The sequence below is a fragment of the Notamacropus eugenii genome, chromosome 3, assembly GCF_028372415.1.
Source record: "Notamacropus eugenii isolate mMacEug1 chromosome 3, mMacEug1.pri_v2, whole genome shotgun sequence".
Taxonomy (NCBI): domain Eukaryota; kingdom Metazoa; phylum Chordata; class Mammalia; order Diprotodontia; family Macropodidae; genus Notamacropus; species Notamacropus eugenii.
In genome coordinates this window covers 198503938-198530021 of record NC_092874.1, presented here as the reverse complement: position 1 = coordinate 198530021, position 26084 = coordinate 198503938, and the positions used below count along the sequence as shown (strand labels likewise).

Here is a 26084-nt window from a genome sequence, read left to right as displayed (position 1 = left end):
GGCAATTTGTTCAGAATTTATAATAGAATATTTTTTATATATTCACTTATATAAAAATTTATAATTTAGAATGCAGAATAATTTTCTTGGACCAGACCATAACTCTCTGCCGTAACAACCCCAAATTAGTTTCTATTCCAGAAAGAACTCATCACCGGCATTCCTGAAGTTGAAACAACATTGGATTTGGAATCACAGGAAGATGGTTCTGTGGAAAGAATGATGGATATGGAGCCCCAGAATCACAGGGTCACACACTTAGAACTGGGAGGGAAATGAGAAGCCATCTAATCCAAATCCCTTATTTTAAAGATGAGAGACTGAGACTCAGGGAAGTCAGACAGTGGTGGTCAGAAGATCTGATTGCTTGAATTTTGGTTCTGCTTTGAAAATTGCAAACTTAAATTTGTAAATCTCTGTGACCTTGGGCAAAGTACTGGGCTTCTCATCACCTCTAAAATGAGGAGATTAGATTCAATGATTTCTAAGGTCACTTCCAGTTCTAAATCTATAATTGGATAATTCCAGTATTATGTCATGCTTTATAATCCACTGTTTTCCATGTCAAGGTACTAAACAGCTGCTTAAATGATGACAAAACTCCCCCCACACTGAATTTACCCCTCACTTGCCCTAAATTCCCCTTATATGCCAGCTAGACACTTGGGCCAAACAGTATGTGCCTTCCCTGGAGATCTATGAATGGTAATATCCACTAAAACAATGTCACTGGACCACAAGATGTAAAACTGAAAGAGATCATCCGGCCTGGTGCCCTCATTCCAGAGATGAGAAATCTGAGGCCCAGGGAGAACTTGTCCAACGTCCCCTGGAGAGTAATGCAAATGGTTATTGTAATTACTATTTACAGCAAGGTCTGAGCCTGCATTCAAAACCAGGCCCCTGTCTCCAGATCAAGTGTTCTTTTACAAGACCATGCCTGTTGCAGTTGTTTGTTTTCTTAGGGAAATTAATAAAAATAATAGCTAACATTCATAAAGTGCCTACTATGTGTCACATGCTGGACTAATGGTTGCTTTATAATCATGACCTCATCTGATCCCCACTGCAACCTAAGAGGTATTACCCTTATTTTACAGAAAAGGAAATCGAGGCAAGGAGAGATTAAAAAATAGTAGCAGTAGCTAACATTTCCATAACACTACGTACCAGGCACTTTGCTAAGCACTTAACAGGTATTATCTTATTTCATCCTCACAACAACTCTGGGAGCAAAGTGCTATTATTAACCCCAGATGAATAAAGTGACGCAACCAGAGTTAAATGACTTGCTGAGGATTGTACCGCTAGCCAGTATCTAGTGCCAGATCTGAACTCTCGTCTTCCTGAGTCCAGGCGTGGTGGTCTATCCACTGTATGTTTTCATACGCTCACACCAAAAGATGCACCCTGACTTCTGTAGATTCCATCAGAGGAAGTCAGCAGGATGCAGGGACAAAATATAAACTACAGTCAAACCTCCAGAAATCCAGCTAAAAAAGATACATATACACTCTGGTTAGCAGAGAAAATAAGGTGATTTATTTATCCTTCTCACCAGAAATGTTAATAAAGAATTTAACCTCGATCTACTTTTGCTCCATCACTCTTTCCTTTTTAAAAATTAGTTTTTATTTTTAGCCTCGACTTAACAAAAAACAAACTAGAATGCACATTTGCATATACAACAGCAGAATAGAAGAGACTGCCTATCTATTAGATAGAACTTGCTAAGACTTACCTATGAATGAATTATATTCTCCCATTAGCTTGTTATCAAGCAGGCACTTCACTGGGTGCCTAGCCCTGTGCTAGGCACTGAGGGTACAAAGACCATGGCAAAACAGCTTCTGAATTCAAGCAATTTACATTCTGATGGAGGAGACAACATGTTTATTTTAGGTATATATGAAGTGCATACAAAAATAATACAAAGGGAGGTTGGAGCAGTGGGGAACCAGGAAAGGCCCCAAGCAGAAGAGGGTGCTGGAGCTGAGGCTTGAAGGACAAGACAGATTTAAGAAAGGACGGAGGGAAAGCATTTCTGATGTAGGGGTCGGCCGAAGGCACAGCAACAGGAGATGGGAACCATACTTTGAGGAAGAATAAGGCTGGCCCATGAAGTAGTACATGGAAGGGAGGAGTGGGTAAAGAAGGCTGGAAAGGCAGGATAGGGCCAGGCTGTAAAGAATTCAAATGCCAAATAGAGGAATTTATATTAGATCCTAAAGGAAGAAAGAAAGAGCCACTGGAGTTTAGTGAGTGGGAGGAAGGGTGACATGGTCAGATCTGAGATTTAGGGAAATCCCTCTCCTGGCTGTGCTGTACGGAGGATGGACTGCACTGGAAGCTAAGGCCCTGATGAAGACCCATCTTTTTTATTATACTATGTTATAGAAAGAAAAAAAAGACATTGTTGATCCAGGCATCTGCCTTAAAATAGAAATTCTAGAGGAATTAATTAAAGAGAGGGAAAGAGACAAACAGATAAAGAGACAGACAGACAGAGACAGACAAATAGACAGGCTAGCCACTGGGCCAGAGTTACTTCCAATCTGAGGCTGGCTTTGAACTCAGGAAAAGGAGTCTTCCAGACTCCAGGCCCAGCACTCTATCCACTGTGCCACCTAGCTGCCCAAAGTCAGGAAAGGAACTTGGAATTGATGGGGTAGGCAATAAAGAGTCACTATAAATCCTTGGGTCAGTGACATTATGAAAATGACATTTTAAGATCGTTAATCCGACAATGGAGTATAAGTTGAATAATGATGTAATAGAAGAATAAAATGGGAGAACGTTTTTGCCTTGGTTGGGAAGGCCATAAAAGTGAGCTGTGCTGGTACAATTTACAAATAAATTCTTAGTAAATCATCATCAGTCTTGTAACATTATTTGTTATTTCTTAGGGACTAATCTGTAGGTATAGCATCTTGATCCTTTAAGCTATAGGCCTGAAATGTCATCCAACAGGAAAAAGGAGCAGCTTCTGGGTTTTGTGACCTTGAGCAACAGGAGTGGTCAAGTGGACCAAGCCTAGATCTGCAGATGGAATAAAGAAATGAGCGAGTTAGTTTCAATAAAAGCCACAGATTTGGAGCTGGAAGAGACATCATAGACCATGCAGCCCAATTCCTTTATTTTAGAGCTGAGGAAAACAGGGTAACATGAGCTGTCCAAGGTCACATAGGAGAGAAGCAGCAAACTTGGGATTCAAACCCAGGGTTTTCTGTCTTCAAATCCAGTGCTCTTTCTATAAGACCACAACACTGAAGGGAGGAGGGAAAGATGCATATTGGTAAGTGATACCTAACTGGCACCGAGTGCCAAGAAATAGCACAAGAGACAGTGATATGCCTTGTTAGTATCATGAGTTTTGTAGGGATCACAACTGGGCTCCTAAGGAATGTCACTCCCAAAAGGAGGGCTTCTAACTATTCCTCTGCTAACCAGATTTCCAAGTGAGTCTTTTTCCTGTTCTTTATGATAATTTTGATAAAAAATTGTTCTGTGTTTAAATTTAGCCAGGGGGTACAATGGATAGAGCACTGGGCTTGGAAGCAGGAAGGCTCCTTTTCCTGATTTCAAACCCATTCTCAGACACTTAGCAGCTGTACGACCTTGGACAAGTCACTTAATCCTGTTTGCCTCAGTTTCCTCAATTTTCAAATGAGCTGGAGAAGTAAATGGCAAGCCACTCCAGTTTTTTTGCCAACTGGGGTCAGAAGAGTCAGACTCCACTGAAATGACTTGACAACAAACAAAATACCAACACTTGAAGGGGAACTAAAGACCTGTGGTGGAGAGCTAAAAGCAAGCCAAAATCAGATGTCCCCAGGGTTTCCCTAGGTAGGGCAATTATTAGCCAGAGGGGTTTTTTAATGCTTTTAAGATTTAAATTGATCTCTATAAACCTAAAGTTGTGGTTCTGAACCACAGATGAGGCATAAATATTTATAACCCATTTACTATGACTATTTAAAGAAGCCAGGGAGTTGTTTAAAGGAGAGAAGAGTCATTGGAATTGCTAATTCAATCTGTGGTTTTTATTTCAATTTCTTTGGCTATTTTTTCTCTTTGGTTAAAATAAATTACGTGGTTGCCATGAAATCTTGGGTTTCAAAGTTTACTAGTATTACATTACCTATAGCTGATTCCTCCTAAACCTATTTAATTCCTGGTAATCTTTAATTCCCACCCCTCACTACTTTCATGTTTTTCCCATAATGACAGCTTGAGGGTGCAATGGACAGAGTTCTGGGCTTGGAGTCAGGAATACTTGAGTTCAAACCCAGGCCCAGGCATTTGATAGGCGGGCAAGTCATTTCACCACTACATGCCTCGGTTTCCTCTTCTGTAAAATGGAGATGATAACAGCAACTACCTAGTAGTAGCACTAAAATGAGGTATCTGTAGTGTTTTGCAAACCTTCAACCACTATATAAATGCCATTGTTGTGGTTATCACATCTGTACTATGTTTTCACTCCTTTCCCCTGCCTTAGATATGCCAGTGACAATCAATCAATAAGCAAACATTTATTAAGAGCCTACTATGTGCTAAGTGTTGGGGATTCAAATAGGAAATACTCCCTGTTCTTAAGTATATATTCCCTATTCCAACTCAGTCCCTCCGTATCTTTCCATCTAAAGTGACCTACATAAATACTTCTGGATCAAGTTCACAACAACTCTATTATACCTTCCCTGACTACGTAAACACCAGCTCTAAGATCATTGCAGTGCAGGCATTCCTCTTTGCCATTTTTCCATCACACAAGTTTTACACTGAAGGTGAAAACACTAATTTCACCAAATTGCTGCACTTTATGAGTTAGTTCTTGGGGCACAATAAAAATGGGAAAGGAATTGACCTCATGGATTATTAATGACAATTAAAAAAAAAAGTCTGGCAACACACTACAGTGTTAAAGTTTCCAAACAGAACTGCATTTATTCTCCTCATTAAGACAGCATTGTATAGATAATTACATCAACTATCTTTTGGGAAGAAATACAGGCTTGTTTACTATAATGGAACAGTGCTTACAGAGCAAACTACTGATGACTACATGGAATTCTTTTTTTCCTTGCCATTGAAAAACAAGTTCTTGGGGCAACTTATTTGGGCTTTGTGTAACATACGTATGTTCATGTCCTTTCATCATCCCTTGAATATGAAGTTACTGGCTTATTCCCCCCCACCCCATACACTTTTTGTTGGCTCAAATGGATGATTTTAAGGCCAGTATGAGCTAACATTAAATTTCTTCAGGGCATTTACTTCATATTTTGATACTGGGTACTTTCCCATAAGATATTATGTTTGCCCTTTTTATACAAAAGAAACTTCCAAGTCTTAAATCACTTAACAAATTCCTGTTTCTCAAAACTTTTAAACTAGACTTGACTAGTTGACTAACTTGACTTGACTAACTTGACTAACAAGACTAGACTTGTTGATATTGTGGTAGGATTTCCTACTCACTAGATGCATCAAAATAAATTGCTACATGACTTGACTATCTTAATGGATCTGGGAACTCATTTTCATCAATCGATAAGTATTAGATGCCTTCTATGTGTCAGGCACTGTGTTAGGTACTGGAGATAAAAATACAGTATTTTTTGTATTTTTACACAAATAAAAAGTACAAAAATACAGTTCTTGATCTCATGCAGCTTATATTCTATACTACAATGATACAACAGAAAATACAAAATAAATACAGAGTGATTTGGTGGGAAAGAAAAGGATGCAGGACAAGGGAATGTCAACTGGGGAAATCAGGAATGGCCTCTTGAATCAAGTAGCATTGAGCTGAGCCTGGAATGGAGGCAGGGAGCTCTGAAAAGCAAAGGTGAAGAGAACACTCTTCTAGGCAGGGGGAAGGTGTGTACAGGGGAACTGCAATTAAGTCAATTTGGCTGCAGCCTGGAGGAATAATTACAATCAAACTAGAAATGCTAGACCCAAACTGTGAAAGACTTAATTGCCAAGTGAAAGAGTCTATTTTCTGAGAGAGGCAACAGGAAGCCACCAGTATGTCTCAAACAGAAGAGGGATGTGGTGAGAGTCATAGTTTAGATATATCCAGGTGAGAAATGCACTACGTTGAGTACCCATTGGGGTAACCTCATCATCCTGTAAGACCTTATCAGCCTTGATTTCTCACCTCATCACTTCCTCAGCCACTCTGACTGGAGGGCTGGGGCCACGCACTCCAAACATGATGGTATCTTCCCCCAAGACTCCTCCCTCCCAAGCCCATTCTCCTGTTTCATTTTGTGTTCTGTCTTCTCCCATTAGATTATAAACCAACTGGGGCCAGGGACTGTCTTTTTTTTTTTTTTTTGCATATTTGTATCTACATAATAGGTACTTAATAAATGTTTGCTAATGGATTGGTTGATATCAAATTTGACAGTTGTGAGGAAGATGGATTAGACAGGAGAAACAGGATGCAGGAAGACCAGTTAGGAGGTTATTGTAGTGGTTCAGGCCAGAGGTGATGTGGGACTGAAGTAGGGTGGGTTACGAGCAAATAATGAGAAAGAAGCAGATATAAAAGATGTGGAAGAAATAGAATCTGTAAGACCTGGCAACTGATTTACTGATGGAGGGGGAGAATGAGAGTAAGGAGGTGAGAACATCCTTAGGTTAGAAACCTGTACAACTGTAAAGGTGATCATGCCTTTGAGAGAAACAGTAAAGTTGGGGAGGGGTGTACAGACTGAGGTGGAAAGATGCTAAGTTCAATTCTAGATATATAGAGTTTTTGATGTCTGTGGGACATCCGGGAGTAGATATTACCAATAGGATTAGCATCTGGAAATGATTTTTTGGACCATAGCAAACTATGAATCAAATGCAAATACCCTGATAATAAAGTATTATTTTCATTCTATGAAGTACATTATTCTTTGTTCTATTAAACTGCTCTTCATTTGTGCCTCTTTTTTCCTCTATATTTTTACAATTTATAGCATACTTTTCCTGCATGCAGACAATGACTATCTCATGTATCTAGCACCTTTTGTCCTAAAGAATCTCAAAGTACTTTACAAATGTAAATTAACATGCAAATTACGCAAAAGGAACACTTTACCTACTAAAAGCAATGAAGAAATGCCATCACATTAGTAGATGGTTTTTCTTAACTGTTTTAAGAGAACATATTGTGTGAGGAAGTCTGTTTCAGTATTTGGTGAACAACTAGGTAATATAGTGGATAGAGTGCAGGGCCTGGAGTCAGGAAGTCTCGTCTTTCTGAGTTCAAATTCAGCCTCAGACACTAGTTGTGTGACTGAGCAAGTCATTTACCCTGTCTGCCTCAGTTTCGTCATCTGTAAAATGAGCTGGAGAAAGAATGGTAAACCACTCCAGTATCGTTACCAAGAAAATCTTAGATGGGTCACAAAGAGTTGGACGTGCCTGAAAATGATGAAAGAACAACGAAATTTCTTATGGAAAGACAAGTTCTTAATGTCAAAATAAAAACAAAAGCAAAGAAGGCTTTTAAAATGATGGCTTAAACACGGATCATCTCCAAACACCATGCTATTTCCTCTAGCTATTTTTTCCATTCTGATCCATTTACTTTTCTACCCCAAAAAGATAGTACCAACTTGAACACTTGAGATCTTGTGCCCTAACTCCTTAGCAGGTGATCTAATTGGCCCAATCTTGGCACATGAATAGATTGTCCGCAGTTACCACACACATCTTTCACAGCATGCCTTCCCATCTATCCCACTTCTCTGAAGGAAAGATGTATTTAGCTGTTTTTCAGTTGTGTGTGACACTCCATGACCCCATTTGGGGTTTTCTTGGCAAAGATACTGGAGCAGTTTGCCATTTCCTTCTTCAGCTAATTTGACAGCCAAGGAAACTAAGGCAAACAGGGTTATGTGACTTGCCCAGGGTCACACTGCTACTAAGTGTCTGAGGCTAGATTTGAACTCATGAAGATGAATCTTCCTGACTCCACGGCCAGCACTCTATCCACTATTCTACCTGGCTGCCTTTGACTGGTCAGAGACATGATCAGTCAAAGATACTCCTTATAATTGTAAACAGATGAAAGCTTCTGTCTGTTTATGGATGCTGCAACTGTCCCTGAAAAGGAAAGGAATGCTAGTCATTAAGAGATGCTGAGATGGAGATATCACAAATAAACTTGTGCCCAAATTGCCTCAGTGTGTTCAGGGCTTGGTGTTTGCTCTGAAGAGGTAGGTGACTGGTTAAGAAGCTGTTAAATCAGTCACACATACTATAAAGTAAAGATTCCAGACAAGAATCAGAGTACATTTAGGAAAATGTCTGAGTCTGCTCATTTAAAGGAATATTTCCTACAAATTGGATACCAGGAGATGCCACAGAAGGTTTCACATACGAAACAATATGAAACAGAGAACAATCCATATGCAGTATAATGTTGGATGTCAGCTAGTTTTAACCACATCTGCCTAAAAGGGCTCATTAATCTTTATTATTATCTTAGAAAGTTCTGGCAGTACAATGGTCCTCTGCACCCTAGCGGTCTACTGCCTCACCATCAGTGGAGAGGGATTTGGATACTATAATCATCTCTTAGCTCGGGATTTTTAAACAGTTTGCTAAACTGATACGGAAACAAGATGAGATCATAGTGTAAGCAGCAGGCATGAGCGTCGGCCCAAGGAGAAAACAAAATGAAACAAAACTCTTCTCTCTCTGCCAATAAGGAAGGAAGGGACAGAAGACTCTCACCGAACAGGATAAAATAAAAAAGTTGTTTTTCAGAGAACTTGAGAACAGAGAAGTTATTCAAGCTTACTTACTATCAATTTAACAGTTTTTACATAAATGTTTATGATTAATCTTCGTTCTTTGAAAACTGAAGGCTTGAATATTTAGGAATCAAATAACTGCACTGGCTTTAAATCCTTACTTTCTAATAGGACAGGGAACAGGATTAAACTTGTGATTTCATTAATACAGATTGGTCCCATGTAAGGAAAGTCCCTATACCAATGCAAGTTAGTACCTTCTCTGTGACTCAGAAAGTTGCCCAGAATAATCAGAGGGGAAGAGATATATGTGCCCAGGGTCACACAGTAAATACTGCATCAGATATGCAACATGAACCCAGGTCTTTCTGGCTCCAAGGCTAGCTCTTTATCCAATTTGCGATAGCTGCCTCTAAAGAAGTAAAATAAAAAGTTCAAAACTAAGATTCTCCCAACAATTTTATTACATCAATTGTATTCTACAATACTTTCATGGATGAGGCAGTTAGTTCGTACAACAGGTAAAATGCTGGATTTGGAATCCAAAAGATATGAGTTCAAATCCTCCCTCAAACACTTACTAGTCATGTAACCTTGGATGTATACAACAATTTAGTCTCTTTCAGTCTCAGTTTCTTCATCTATAAAACTGGGACAATAACAGCACCAACCTCACAGGGTTGTTGAGGATCAAGTAAGATAACAAATAAAAACCATTTTGCAAGCCTTAAGCCCTGAACAAGTGCTAGCTATTATTATTAGCACCAATTTGAGCAACCTCCTTCCCCCCAAAAATATGTTGATCACAATCCATCCCTCTTTCTATTTCAAGCTACTCCTACCTATGTGGGGCAGCCAGGTGGTGCAGTGGATAGAGCACCAGTGCAGGAGTCAGGAGGACCTGAGTTTAAATCTCACCTCAGACACTTGACATTCACTAGCTGTGTGACCTTGGCCAAGTCACTTAACCCCAAATGCCTCATCCTGGGTCATCTTCAGTCATCATGATTAATATTTGGTCACTGCATTCAGATGACTGTGGAGGAGAAGTGAGGCTGGTGACCTGCATAGCCCTCCCTCACTCAAAACAAAGTCAAGTGCAAGTCATGTCATCATTTCTCTGATGGCATGGTCTTCTTTGGCAACGAATGAAGGACGAACACACACTCCTACCTACGTCTTCCCACACATCCTCCACTGGAGATCTACTCCTTCTGTGGGTACCAGTGTAGGTCTCAGGCTACTCTTCATCTGTTAATCCTGCTCTATCACTCCATGACTGACTCACCTTCATTTCCAATCATACATCTCTTGGATAGTCTTCATGTCATTTTTTGTTTGCAAGTTGTCACTGAAAACACACGAAAGCCTATTTATACCTAACACATGCTTTTCCATTGCCTTTGGTAACATCAGGCATGATTCAAAATTGAAAACTTGTATATTCTAAAAATGGGCAGCTAGGTGGCACAGTGGATAGAGCACTGGGCTTGGAGTCAGGAAGACTCATCTTCTTGAGTTCAAATCCTGTCTCATTCACTTATTGGCTATGTGACCCCAGGACAAGTCATTTAACCATGTTTGCCTCAGTTTCCTCATCTATAAAATGGGCTGGAGAAGGATATGGTAAACCACTTCAGTATCTTTGCTAAGAAAACTCCAAGTGAGGTCACAGAGAGTCAGACACCACTGATAAAAACGAACAGACTTGACTAAACAACAAACAACAGAACTCTTACTCATTGGTCAGTGCCCCACAGGATGCAGCCTAATTTCTGCCACAGCTACAAGGTGATCTCGGGGACAGGGAATCATTGTAGGTTCTGGGCAGGGTAGATGTTCCCAATGGCCCTGACTAGCTGCGGTGGTGGTGATGAGAACTGAAAAGATAAAGGAACCCCAAGACTGGAGTTGCCTGCTTGGGTCATCTGGAAAAGAATTCATGGACTCAAGCATTCTTGAGGTCAAGGTGGTAAAGATCTACTACGCTTTTCAGAGGGCAAGAGTTTTTAGGGAACCTGCAATCTTAGAGGGGAACAGTTAAAGTTTATATAGTATATTCTATTGTAAGACATGTGCCAAACATGCTGCCTAGGTGATTCAGGGAGGGATTAGGGAGTAGTTAAGAAAAGATTAGTTCTTAAAGGAACATACACTTTTGGTATCTACTGTGCAGGTATATTACCCAGAGTTCATCGGGAAATAGCCCAAGGGGGTGGAGGGGGTCTACATGGAGGTATGGTTTTAGGCCTGCAACATCACTGAAAAGTCAACTAACCGTCAGGACTAAGTAATGCCCAGACTGCTCTCATCTATGTTTTGTTAGAAGAGATAAAAATGAGGGAGAATGTGTGATACATATGATTGGTCAGTGAGTAGTAAATGTCTTTATGAACCAGGACACAGCCAGTTCAACCAGTACACAACTGGTTCAAACTAATTAATCCTATAGGTGTAGCTGGCTATTGTATCAGGAAGAGAGATAAAGGTTTTGCTACGGCAGGCTGTCCATGGGCTGGACAGAAACTGCCTGAGACAGTGTTTTGAGGCTAGGGAAAAATGTGATTTTTAAAAAGCAATGTGAGTTTAGAATTGGGGTCTAAGCAAAGGTACTCAAGCACCTTACCAGTGAGAGTCCAGTTAGCAGTGATCTCAGGGTCCAACATACACCCACTGGAGTCCACAGTACTGCCTTTGGAGACTGTCTAGACTTTGATATAAATCTGAATGGACCAACCAACTTGGACAAGTTCTACAGATAGGCAGGCAACATGCTGGCCTCAGAATAGCTAGGATTAGTATAGCAAGTTAAGGTTTGCAAAGCATTTTACTAATTTGAATAATAAGAGACTGGGTGGATTACATCTAAGAAATTGTGCAGTTTTCTTTATAACCATCCCCAGCTGCTTCCAGAAACAAGAAAAACATCTTTAAAATATAAATTCTTTTGAATTATGAAATACTTAAAAAACTATGATGTTTAACATTTATATACCACTTTGAGGTTTGCAAAGTTTATATATACATATATATATATACACATATATATATAATATATAATGTGTGTGCATGTATCACCTATATAATTTATGTATCACCTCATTTGATCCCTACAGCAACTCTGTGAGGTAGGTACTCTCTTTCAGATGAGATAACTGAGACTGAGAGAAGTTATATGATTGCCTAGGTTCACATGGCTAGTAAATTGGTGAGGCAGGATTCAAACTCGGGTCTTCTGAGCTCCAACCCCAGCCCTCTACCCACCATGTCATCCTGGAGCCTCAGTCTCCAAAGAATCAAAATTTACATGTGCAACAAGGAACGAGCTCAACCGATCAGACCTCTCATCAGAACTCTGGGTGATTGGTCTCCGGACATCTAATTCTCGTATTGTCTTTGTGGGTATCAGGAAAAGATCTGTGGTTATGATGTCTGTGAAGATGACAGTGCTCCTACATAAAGGGATGGAAATCTGTTTTGGAGGTAGATGAAAGGAGATTCTTCTTCTCAAAGAAGTCCATCCTTCTTCTCAAAGAAGTCCGTCCTTCCATGAAATATGGAGAGTATTTGGCAGTTTACAGGCTCACAGATTTAGAGTGAGAAAGGAATTAAGAGTTCATCCAGTCTAAACCCAGTCTAGTCCAATTATAGATGGGGAAACTGGGTCTCAGAAGTTAAGTGGCTCACCTAGCGTCACACAGGTAGTAAATGGCCAAGCTTAATAAGAATCAGTCTATAAAATAAAGTGAGAAAGTCAGTTCCTCAAAATTATACAAGAGAAACACACACACACGAAGTCAGTCCATATAATAAAGTGAAAATCAGTCCTCAAAATTATATAGGAGAAATAGACACACAGACATACAACACACAGAGACAGACACACAACCCTCCTCTGGATACTTTCCCTTTTGTTTCTACAGCTGGTATTAAAGTTACCTTGGATCTATTCTCAACTACAAACATATAAAATATTTTCTGATTTTTAGTGTATTCTTAGACCTGTACAGATCCATGGCTGGGAGACCATGAGTGAGGTATTATAATATGGAGCAGCTGAGACGGAGTCTCAGAGCATATTGTAGAAGTAAATTTATGAGTATAGGAACATAGCTTGGAGCAGATAACATGGGGTCTTCAATTTGATCAATGCGGCTATTATATATTTCAGCACACAGCTGATGAGCCAAAAAGAACCCATTTGGGCGAATGACAATATTCAGTTTACATAAAGCAATCATATTGGTTTAAAGTATACCTTGAAGGCATAAATAAATCGCTTTGAAAATAGCTTGCTTTTCTTTATATCTTTTGTTTTTAATCACATTGATTTCTGGATATATCACACACATGTCCTACTCACTGAGCCATCCCTTGTAACAAAGGTTTTTAAAAAGCAGGTTATCATCAACAATTAATACATCAACCATGCCTGAAAGGATGTGCAATACTTCATATCCATGCATAGTACCGACCTGTGCAAAGAAGGGAGATATATTTTCTCAATTTTTCTCCAGGTCCAAACTTGGTCATTACAAGAAAACAATTTTTTTTTTAACAGAACATCTATGACAAAAATTAGTTTTCCCACAGCTTTCAGAAGAACTATGGTAGGTGTGCACATCCCTCCTGGAAGACTTGGTGTCTCTGGCATCTACTCAAATTCTTACCTGCAAGTAAGTGCACAGAGGTGAAGGTCTTCTCCAGTTTACCCAGGAGCACAGTCAGAAAAGAGTCTGAAGCCAGAGAAGAGACATCTTGAGAGCTCTGATCATACACCACCACCTTCGGATTGCAATCAATGTCAACCTGAAATGCAAGTAAGTGGGATGTTTGCAAGAACAAAATGAAGCAAGACATTACCCTAATGCAGTTGTCTAGGCAAGTAGGTGGTACAGTGGATGGCGTTCTGAAATTAGGAAGGCCTGAATTCAAATCTGGCCCAATATTCAGTAGCTGTGTAACCCTGGGCAAGTCACTTAATATCTTTGCTTCAGTTTCCTCATCTGTAAAATGGGTGTACTAACAGCACCTACCTCCTAGGGTTGTTGTGAGGATAAAATAAAATAATAATTATAAAGCGCTTAGCACAGTGCGTAGCACATAGTAGGCACTATATAAATATTAGCCCCAGTGTTACCCATCATTTTTATTATTGCTGCTTGCATATTCAATTTAATCTCTGCACTTGAGGACCTAGAGGGCCGCATGTGGCCTTGAAGCCACTGGTTCCCCTCCCCTGCGTTATTCATCATTTTTACTATCGCTGTTTGCATCTGTAGTCCATATTCACTTTAATCTTTTTCATGGTATTTGATGTCTCCCATTCTTCTGTTTGTAGTTAGAATAAAAAGGTGATGTGGCTAAATAACTGGACAGAGAATCTCACAAATGTTCATTCTATGTATAAGGACCAATTTAGAGGGAAAAATAATGATGCCATTTCCATCTGAATTCATTTCATCTAGACAATTATAAGTCTCCTTGTAAAACTACCACAGAAAGAAAACAGGGTCAGAAAACAAAACAGAGAGAAAACTGACACATACGGACCCTGAACTACCAAGCATATTTTTAAAAAATGTTTCCTATAACATAAGAAACCAGTTGTTGGCAGGAAACTATTTCAGGAAAACTTTTAAACTTGATTTAATGAAAAATGGTTATGAGAAAAAAAGAATAAACTTTTAACCATAAGATTGGAATGGGGCAAAGTTTTGTTTCTCTCTATAATATCAGTATTATTTGTCCTTCTAAAATGTATACTGTTTTATTTTTTCCCACATGCCTTTGAAAAATGTGTTTAGGGAGGCAATACAGGAGAGAAGAAAGCATGCTGGGTTTGAACCCAAGCCCTACCACTTACTACTTGTATGACCTTGGGCAAGTCAGTTTTCTAGGGCTCAGCTTCTTTATTTTGTAAACTGGGGGTGGGAGTGGATCAGATGACTCCTATGGGTCTCTTCCACTTGGGGGTGGGAGTGGATCAGATGACTCCTATGGGTCTCTTCCAACTTTAAGCGTATTTGTCCAAGAACCTTTAGGTCCATTTGTAAAATGCAGAGAATGATGTTTAAATTAAATGAATAAAAGTTACTCAAAGGGCATACTGGTGGGGATCAAATAAAAAAAATTATTTTTTAAAATGTAAACTTGTGTTTGAGAAATATTCTTAACTCTAACAGTAACGCCTTATTAAATGATAAGTACCTGATGTACCAAAGTTAAAGAATTTTCAGCTTTCACGAATTTCCTTTTTCCAGCTGGATGGAGAAATGTTTTAGTTTGAATTATTCCTCATTCAATGTATCCATTTACGAGAAAAAGCGAGAGAAGTTACCTTATGTTTTGCAGAGTGCTGGATCAGTTCTGTAATGAACACTTTGTCCTGTTGCAGCCTCCGCTTCATAAGCTTGGAGCAGTTGATATTAATGGCTTCCAAAATGTGAGATGTATTGTATTCCACAAAGGGCCGGCTATCAATTAGGAGTACTTTCTCTGTTCCACTTTCAAGCAGAGCCACCAACCTCTCAGTAACAATTTGAGTCCCAGTCATCTCATCAGCCATGTCAACAATAAGTCCTCTTTTATTACCTCCTTTCTTAAAATTGGCACCGATGATGTAATGGTTGTGTACTCAAAGGCTTAGCCACTCCATTGTACCCAAGATGTATGAGGTCAGCCTGGTAGCGACTGGCAAAATGAAATTTAAACCCATTTGCAGCAAGAGTCCTCCAAGTGAATGTCTCTTTCTCTTTCCTGTGGATTCGCTGTTACAAAAGACTCATTCCACAAAGCGGCCCCTCACATTAGATTCATAAAGAAATGACTGGAGTAACCATTTCACAATGCCAACAAAAGATGCTTTAGGGCGCCCCCTGCATTACATCATCTTTTACCTTGGCACCCTCTCACCAAGAGCTTTACGATGGATAGAGAGCCTATATGAAAAAAACACGGGAGACACACACAAAAAAGACAGAAGCAATATTAAATTACTTGGTTTGGGCAATTAATATTTATATAATTACATTTGGGGCTTTTTTCATTTAAATAAAAAGAAAGCAATGGGTTTACCCCCCAGAGAAAACTCAGGTGGTAGAGGCAGACTCATGCCTCACTTAAAATGTAAAATGGCAGTGTGGGCCAACAAAGGTATCTCCATGAATGTATGTCCTTACGAGGACAGTGACCAGGTTACTCTGGGAAGAGAAATGACTAACTCCATCACATTTACTTACTATCTGGCAATATCCCAAAGAATGACTCTCCAGTTCCAGGGCAGAAAACCCTCTAGAGCAGGAATAGGAAAGATTTTGTACCTCGAGAGACAGACAGACAAACGCAGACAGGAAAGACAAACAGGAAGACACAAAGAAACAGAAAAAATAAGACAGTATATAAAAGAGCATACAAGGGGGAAGGATCAAGCAGTAGCATTTTCATTAAATGGGAAAAGGCAGGTAGGCAAAGATGAGAACCTAGGATTTTAAATTACTTCTGCCATTCAGCTATTAGGACAGCTTAGGTGTCCCAGTGGATAGAGTGCCCAGTCTGGAGTTCCTGATTTCAAATCTGTCCTCAGATACTTACTATCTGTGTGACTCTGGGCAAGTCACTTATCCCTATTTGCCTCAGTTTTCTCATTGATAAAATAAGCTGGAGAAGGAAATGGTAAACCACTCCAGTACCTTGGCCAAGAAAACCCCACAAAGAGTTGGACAGGTCTGAAAAATTAGTGAACAACTACAAATTAGGAGGACCAGAGACAGATAATGGATATGTCCTGAGGCATTTTCTGGACGAACAAACGTGGATTTTGATTCAATGAAAGGGTCTTTATTTCCTCATTTTAAAATTCGGTGATGCCTACCCTCTCTGCCCCCTGTGGTTGTAGAGATAATTAAATGGAATAATAACTACCAAAAGTTTGCAAATAACTCTGTGTATATCATTTTATCCCCAAAATAACCCTGTGCAGTAGGGTCTAATATTATCCCCATTTTACAGATGAGGGAGCTGAGGGTAAGACAAACCAAGTGATTTGCATAGGAGCACACAGCTAGTCCTTCTGAAGCAGGACTCAAACTCAGGTCTTCCTGACTCCAAGTCCAGTGATCTCTCCATCCCAGCCACCAAGTCAGGAGGCTGGAAGGTTGCTCCACAACCATCCCTGGTCTTTTTCTTAACTTTGGTTTTAATTACATGCATGGAGGCTTTATCAGTTTTATAGAAGTTTTACATAAGTGTAAACTCATTTTTGCCACAATACATTAGCCCCAGCATGAGAGACAAAGAACTACCACACCTCATCCAGAGGAAAAGGGGGACATAACATTTCTAAAACAAAATCGTGGAAGAAAACATGAGAAAAGTAGCAAACTATCATGTATGAGGAGCAGGTCACTGGAGACAAGAGTCTCGTTCTGACACGTGTGTGTGTGTGTGTGTGTTCGTCCTTCACTGACGAAGAAGACCATGATTCGTAATAACAGCTAGTATTTATACAACACTTGCAGGCTGGCAAAGCATTTTACATACATCATGCATTTGATTTTCACAAAAACCCTGGGAGGTGGGTGCTGTTGCTATCCCCATTTTACAGATAATGATACTGGGGCAGGAAAAGGTCACCTGACTTCCCCCAGGATTTTACATTTCTCTAGGGTTAGAAGTAAGATTCAAATTCAGGTCTTTCTGAATCCAAGTCCAGATCTGTTGCCCCAGTGTTAAACGTCTTCATATGCTAGCTCTGTGGCCAAAGAGAAGTCATTTTAACTGTCAGCACCTCTAACACAATAAACCAACAAAGGAGTAAGGTGGATCCTCATGGTGGAGGGAGTTTCTACACCTACTGTTTCCCACACCAAGGAAATTACAGGTCCAGACTCATCTCAAAAGGGGAAAATCCTTTTAAGATGTTCAAACTGAACAAAGGCATGAAAACTGGCATGTTGAAAGTCTCCAAGACATCTGAATGCTCCTACACAAAAGCAGTTAAATCCTCTTGTACTCTAATAGCAGTTTTTCTCAGATACAGCTTAAAGAACAATTCATTACTGACATGTTTCTGGACTTCTGAGATACCAAACCTGTGTTATATCTCATGTTTTTAGAATCTCAGTGGAGCAATAAGGGAAAGATGGTGAAATGGGAGTGGAGGGGCCACACAAAACAGTTGTTTCCTATCCAGTCAATCAAAATGTACTGCGTTCCAACAGTGGTCATAATAACGGTTCTAGACCCTGGGTGTGATAACTGGGGTTAGAACTTCTCACTTTCAAACCAAGGCTTTTTCTAAAAGGATATGTTATTCCCTAAATCAGACTGAAACTATCCCACATGACTAGAGAGTAAAGTGGACGAAGCCCTGGTTTTAGAGTCTGGAAGACCTGAGTTCCAATTTGGGCTCAGATACCTACTAGCTATGTGAGCCTGGGAAGTCACTTAACCTCTCTTTGCCTCAGTTTCCCCATCTTTAAATGGGAACAATAACTTACCCCTAACTCCGAGGATTATTGTGAAGGTACCATGAGATATTTACAAACCTTAAGGCACTAAATAAATACTGCTTCTGCTGCTGTGCTGATGGTGACAATCAGTCCACTAGCATCAGGAAGACAAAGAAAGGAGGAATTGAAGGACAATAAGTTGGTGCTTCTCCCACGGTCTAAAATGACTGATGCTGAGAACCAGAATAGGTCAGCAGACTGAGGAAATACAAGTGGAAGAAGGAAGTCAATCTATAAAAGGTGAATTATGAAACTGTCAAATTCATCTGGTTTTGGCTAAACTCACAACCCTGAACCACTGAAACAGATGTGGGGTAAGGCAGGGGCAGAGAAAACAGGGAACAGAGAAGGAAAAATGAAACTAAATACAATTCCTATCCAGCATTTAGCATAATGCCTGGCTCACACCTAATAAATGTCTACTGATCACTTGCTATTAATCAGTAATAGCTAACATTTTTAAAAATTATATGTTTAGGCAGAGATTTAATATTTTATTACTAAATTACTATTATTAGTATTTCATTACTAAAATTAACATAAAGAGTCAGATTCCCAGTCATCTTTTAAATGAATATATTCGGTAACCAGCTCAGTATTAAGATCTGATTGCTATTGCTGAGTAGTTTCAGTTGTGTCCAACTCTTCGTGACCCCATTTGGGGTTTTGTTTGGCAAAAATACTAGAATGGTTTTTCCATTTCCTTCTCTAGCCCATTTTACAGATAAGGAAACTGAGGCAAACTGAGTGACTTGCCCAGGGTCATACAGCTAGTAAGTGTCTGAGGCCACATTTGAAGTCGGGTCTTCCTGACTCCAGGTTCAGCACGCTATCCACTGTGCCACCAAGCTGCCAAGATCTGATTAAGATCATCCTAAGAAGCTCATGACCAAAGTGTGGGCACCTGTGTGAAATCTTTTTTTTTTTCCAGCCACAGCACTTGTGAAGATCATCTACCTACTAAGACATGAGAGGGACGGAAATGTACATGAGTGGAGAGTTCCCATCCAAACAAAATCATAGATGCCTGAATGATGGAATTATTAGTATTATGAGATATAAGAGGCAGCAATCACACAATAGGATAGATCAACGGTTCTCAGGACCCCTTTACATTCTTAAAAATTACTTAGCCTCCACAAAGAGCCTTCATTTCTATGGGTTATATCTTTCAATATTTACCATATTAGAAAAACATCTTGAATTATTATAAAAATGGTTTTGAGCTTGTGGAGCCCCTGAAAAGGTCTCAGACCACACTTGGAGAACCACTAGAACAGAGGACTGAACTTGGAATGTGAAAGACCTGGGATCATGTCCCACTTCTGAGACTAGCTATGACAGACAGAAAATTCTATCACATCTTAGGGCCTTAGGCAACTCTCTAACTTAGATACAACTGGGGGATCTCCATGGGGGAGAGCGGGGGAGGAGGGAAGGAAGGAAGGAAGGAAGGAAGGGAGTGAGGGAGGGAAAGACAGAAGGATGGAGAGCGGGATTTATTAAGCATCTACAATGTGCCACTATGCTAAGTGATTTACAAATACTGTCTCTCACTTGATCCTCACCACAACCCTGGGAGGTAGCAAGAAAACTGAAAGAAGCAGAGGTTACAAGTGACTTGCCCAGAGTCACACAGGCAGTAAGTGTCAAAGGCAGGATTTGAACTCAGGTCTTCCTGAATCTGCTGCCACCTAACTGAAGGAGTTCCCATTAATGAAATCACAGTTCCTTCATATATCATCAGATTTATGAGAAAACTTATCATTTTCTCCTTTAAATGTGAAATTGTAAAATGTTTACTATCGCATAAAGTGAGACTTTTGTATTTGGGGTCACTTACACCCTCTTCATTCCATGGAAAACCACCTGTAACATTATTTGTAAAGTTTGTGAGACAATCTGATTTCATTTACTGAAATTCACTTTATAGTAAACTTTTAGTAATGAATCTAGTCCATCAAGTGAGGTACATATGCATTCACACGTGATCTGTATGTTTAAAAAGTAGACTGATTTCTTTAGTAAAGTGAGTTGTGTTTGCATTTGTATAAGATACCACTTCATAAAACACTAAAGTGAACAAAATAATCAGCTTCTATTATAAGAATGGGAGTACATTACTTAAACCTCAGGAAAGAACTCAACATTATCTATATTTTTAAAGTAAATTTTACTTTCCAGAAAAAAATAAAAGCCAAGTCAAAATTCTGAATTTCTAGCCAATATACGTTAAGCAACTGTCCTAGGTCAAGTTATTAAAAAAAAAAAAAAAACTAAGCCACCACATATTAAAGTGTGTGGTGACTCAGAATGAGGTAAAATATATTTTGAAAACATGAGATAAATGCCTTTATCATTGTCACTGATAGGAAGAAGAAAAATCAGTTTTTTCATCTTAGCATGTTAAGTGTGTATGTGTGTATGTGTGTGTATTTGTGTGGAGCCCATACTGTGTAGTTTAAAAGTGCAAGGAAGGGAGAGTATTATTTATACAAATTTTTAGCTTTTCTTCCAAATTTGAAACTTTATATTGGTAACTGATTGTCACCCTTCCTACTTCCCTGAAAAGCTTCAAAGAGTCCAAAAATCTTGTTATTTCTATCAAACGGAGAAATTAATAATTATCAAAGAATCACAGCACTATAGTGCTGCAAGAACTTTAAACATCGAGTCCTACTCTCAATCTACACCCAAGGAAAATGGGTCAGTCCAATGATTGGCCTAAAAACACACAAGGAGCAAGGGTCAGGGGTCAGGTCCTCTGACTCCAAAGCCATTGATCCATACTTTGCTTTTTCATCCTAAAGAAAAAATAAAACATTATTCTCTCTAAGCTTCCCAAGCTTGTAGCAAGACATTTATAACTTAATTGCATTAAAATATTTATATCCTATATTCTCCTCTGTTTCCCAGAGAGGTCAGATGATAAATTCTCCTTCCCAATTTCTCTAAACTTTGGCACGAAACTGGCCCCTATATCACAGTGACACTGGATACCAAGCACATAAAAAAAAAGAAACTGGTATAATTTAGTCATAGTTATTTTTTACTAGACACAAATCTCATCCCTAGAGATATTGCAAGAGATTAAGTTCTAGCAACTGGGCTTCCAGATTGAGTAAGCATGTGACCACCCTTCTAAAAGGCACTCTTCAATGTAAATGTGTTTCTTTTAAGAGGACAAAATCAGTATAAAAAAAAAAGGATTAGCCAGGGGTTGTAAGTACGGTATCTAGAAGACAACCTCAGGGTCCTCATTACTCGTCTTTTCCATTTTCTTCTCCAGCTCATTTTTACAGATGAGGAAACCAGGGCAAACGGTCGTTAAGTGACTTGCCCAGGATCACACAAAAAGTATCTGAGGCCACATTTCATCTCAGATCTTCCTTAGTCCAGGCCCACTACACTGAACCACCTGGCTATCCTGCTAACTGACCACACAAAACCGATTCTCATACTTCCCCTCCTATTTCCACGTAAGCATTTCAGAATTAGGGGAATGATTGATTACTGGGTGTCACTGTTGTTAAAAGAACCTTGTTTAATTTGTAAAAGGTAATCTCAGATGGAAAGCTAGAGACTACCTACAATTCCTATTATTTTTCACCACTGTGTTCCACACGCTCAGTTTCTATGCCTTTTCCTATTCTAAGTTTGTCTGAATTTCCAATAATGATGAATAAGATACTTATATAAGCCAAATGACTGAATCTGGCATTAGGAGCATCGGAAAAAGAATTGGACTCCAGGACCTATTTTACCACTGGTCCCAAGCAAACAAAAACTTACAAATGCACAAAATATGGCTAATCTGCAGATAAGCTAGGGATCCTAGAAGATGGAAGCAAATTTGACTTCACTGGGATCAATCAGATTTTATGGCATAAGACCCACGACTGGAAAATTCTCTCTTCCTGTTGTGACCTAAACTAAAGAATCATTGAATCTCCTTAAAAAAAGGTAATCTGGAAATCAAAATTTTTAAAAATGAATATTAAGTTTTTTCTACATGAAATATTTAAGAAAATAAAGATGTATTATTTTAAAAGATGGCTGGTCCCACACAGGCCATCTACACTAACCCAACCTAGGAATCTCCTCTAAATAATTATCTAGCCTGCTCATGAAGACTTCATCCAGATACGGTAGTAGGACAGACCATGTTCTTCCCCCCGCCCCAAATTTTAAAAAAAGTAAAAAATTTTTTTTATTTTAAGTAAATAATTTTAAATTAAAATATTTTAAGACTTAAAACATTTAAGGACAGTATCACCATTCCAGTACTACTGTATTTACCTTCAAGAAGACTATAGACTTTGGGACATTTTTTTCACTCACAGTTTCTTAGTGCTGCACTCCAGAGCCAAACAAAACAATTCTAATCCTCTTTCCACAGGACAGTATTCTAATTCTTTTTTTTTGCAGGCTAAACATTCCCAGTTCCTTCAACAGGCCCCCATCTAACATGGTCTTGAGGCCCTTACCCATCCTGCTTGGAGATGGCCTTCTTAAACAGTGGCACCCAGAAAACAGAAAGCAAAACTTGAGTTGTGTTCTGACCAGGGCAGAGGACAATGAGGACACAGGTCCTGGATACTACTCCTCTTGATGCTGACTAAGAGGGCACTAGCTCTTTTGGCTCAAACCGCCCTGGAAGTACAGAAGTCCTATCCCACTCTGTAAACTCCTCTTTCCTTACTATAATTTAATGCTTTTTTCCCCTTAGCTTTCAGTTCTGAGCTTTAGCACTCTTGATAAACTTTACAGAATCATGCCACACTTTTGTATTCACCTTCCATCACTTGACCTTTCTTCCAAATTTTTGCAGAAATGTCACTTTTAGTCGTGTCCAACTCTCCCTGACCCCACTTTCTTTTCTTGGCACAGATACTACTGGTTTACCATTTCCTTTTTGCAGGTCATTATACAAATGAGGAAACTGAAGCAAACAAGGTTAAGTGACTTGCCCAGGGTCACACAGCTAATAAGTGCCTGAGGCTGAATTTTAACTCAAGTCTTCCTGACTCCAGGTCTGATGCTCTATCCACTGAGCCATCTAGTTGCCCTCCAAATTTTGGACATGTCTTTTAAAAAACTGGCCCAGGGCTCCCCCATCAGTCTTTATTTTTGAACTGGACCTGTGATTTCACTGGTGTCCCTGGATGGGGAAAGTGCCTCTTGCTAAGACTGATTAGCCATTTATGGTCTTACAGTTTTCCAGGGGATCTGAGGAGCTAAGTGACTTATCACTGATGACATGAAGCCATCTCTCCATCCACTGTGCCACATCAGTCTTTAGACAACTGGACAGTTCCCCCATGTCGTCCTCAACAGCATGGCTTCTCTTTGAGTGTTCAGAATTATATGCAAAGGGTACATAGAACTTTATTTCCCCATGAGGGCAGCAGCAGGGCCCAGGAATAGAAATATAAGGCAGTTTAAAATTCTCACCATTCATGTCTCATAAGACTGCTAATGCTCTTACTCCAGGCTCAGTATTTTTTTCATTGCCCTCCCCTACCAGTACCACATTTAAAACAAAACAAAAACCCCTTAGTGAATAGGTAAGAAATGTGGGTGGTTGTCACAGTTCCTAGGGGCCAGGGCTAAGGTAGTAAAAGTAGCAGAAAACTTTCCACCTGTGGTTGGTGAGTGTGGGAGGATGCGGCAAAGGGGGCCTAGAATGGACCATGGCTACTACTGAAAGACTCAGAGAATTGACTTCATTTTCTGTTTTAAGTATCAAGAGAATTTCCCTAACAATGCAGTTAGACCTACACTATAACAGAAAATATAGAACATGTATACTTCACTTTAAGTAAATTCAGGTTGACTAAAAAATCTGGATTTATGCTGAAGCTACATGGGAGAACATTCTGACTTCACTAAAAGGTTCTGAGGTGTTGAGGAAAGTTGGAACCAAGTTCAAATCCTACCTCAGACACTTAACTGGCTGTGTGACCCTGGGCAAGAGACTTCATCTCTCAGTCTCAATTTCCTTATCCAAGAACAGGGGGTAACAATAGCGCCTACTTCACAAGGCTGCCAGGAGGGGCAAATGAGATAATCTGCAGAAAATGCTTTGAAAATCTTCAAGCACTACATAAATTCCAGCTGTCACACACTTCACACCAGCGCCCCTTTAGACATAACCCATCCTAGTGCACGTGAAGTGTGATCAGATTTACAAACAGCCTTCTACTCAGTATGATATTCACTATGAGTGTTCTACTACATAAAGGTGTGTCCTGCTCTATAAAGGCACACCTGTGGGTTTAAATATAAGCTTGGAAAAAACAGCTGAATGAAGGTGTGACTATTCCAATTGCAAAAATATCCTAAAAAAAGATTCAATGTTAAATTGCTGCGTTTCTTTAGTATGAATTTACTAGTGCATTTTAAATAACATTTTAATTTTTTTTTAAATTCAAGTTAGAACTTTTTCAGGAATACAGGGCACAAGTAAATGTGTCTAGCGAAGGTGGCAGAGTGGACAGCACACTGGGCTTGGAATTAAGATTCATCAAATCCAGCCTGGGACACTTAGTAGCTCTGTGACCCTGGGCAAGTACTTAACCTTGTTTGCCTCAGTATCTCCATCTGTCAAATTACCTGGAAAAGGAAATGGCAAACCACTCTAGTATCATTGCCAAGAAAACCTCAAAATGGGATCAGAGAGAGTCTAAAAGGAACAAACGAACAGCACAGTATCTAGCAAATTAAAAACAATGCATGGACCACGGAGAACACTTGGCACCTCCCTCAACCCTCCTGTCCCTGTCCCAAACAGCCACAGGGACCAAGCTGCTTCCATTCACATATACAGGGGACTCATCTCATTCTGGTCCAACGCAGACATGTACAGCCAGACCTGAATACAATCTACTCATGGCCTACTTGTGAGGACCACACCTGCTTCCAAGGCCGTAGAGACCAAAATAGCGCTGGGGTTTTAAAAGTGGGACACTGGCCAGAGGCAAAGGTGACAACTACTTAACTTTTAAAAGCCTTTGTGCTTTAAAAAAAAAAAAATGACAGGAAATTCTACAACTGATCTCAGACCTCACCCCAACCCCCCAAGCCTCATTCCATTTCCAGACGCTGAGCTCCTTATGGCTAAAAACAAGTTCTAGGCTCTCAAAGTGGATTGCTAGAGACTTTGGCTCAATAACCCCTCCCCACAGAGTTCTCCACAACTTGGTCCTCTCCTGGCTTTCCTCCTTTCCATCACCCCACCCTCTTAACTGATGAGTGCCTCTTAGAGTTGACCCTCCATTCTGAAGGGCAACCCTCAAGGTCACTTGCTCACTCCTCTCCTGGCTTCAGCTCCAAGCCCCTCATGTTTGTTCCTTCCCCCTCAAACTTTTCTGCTCCCTTTTATTTGCTGCCTTTCTCTAGTATAAGGCAGGCTCCCTGAGAGCAGGTGCTGTCTTTATTTTTGATTGTATATATATTCCCAGGGCCTGGCACATAGTAAGCATTTAATAAATGCTTGTTGACTTAAATGGACCCTTCATGGAGAGCCTTAGAGCCATTCATCTATCAAGTGAATAGGTTGGACTATATTATCTCCAAGGTTTGTCTCATTATTAAAATTCTTTCACTGTCTTCAAATCAGAGATGGGAAAAGTGGTAACATCACAGAATTTTGCTAAGTGGTCCCCAAATGCAACACATACTCACATTTTTGCTATAAGATAATCTATAAACTCCAGAGATACAACTAGGAAACACAGTTTGTAAAATTTCCCAACACTTAGTTATCACCTTTCATGATATTTTTAGGGTTAGAGGAATCCCA

The 26084-nt window shown here is 39.7% G+C and overlaps 1 protein-coding gene across 2 annotated transcripts in view; it reads right to left on the bottom strand.

Annotated features, from left to right (window-relative positions):
- DUSP16 (dual specificity phosphatase 16) overlaps positions 1-26084 on the bottom strand; it is a 94630-nt gene that overhangs the window by 30560 nt on the left and 37986 nt on the right. For both annotated transcript variants that reach the window (XM_072653917.1, XM_072653918.1), the window contains exons 2-3: positions 15109-15709; positions 13439-13577 (exon numbers count right to left, since the gene is read on the bottom strand). In XM_072653917.1, coding sequence (XP_072510018.1) covers positions 13439-13577; positions 15109-15336 — 367 coding nt within the window. In that variant the 5' untranslated portion in view covers positions 15337-15709. The remainder of the gene's footprint in view (positions 1-13438; positions 13578-15108; positions 15710-26084) is intronic.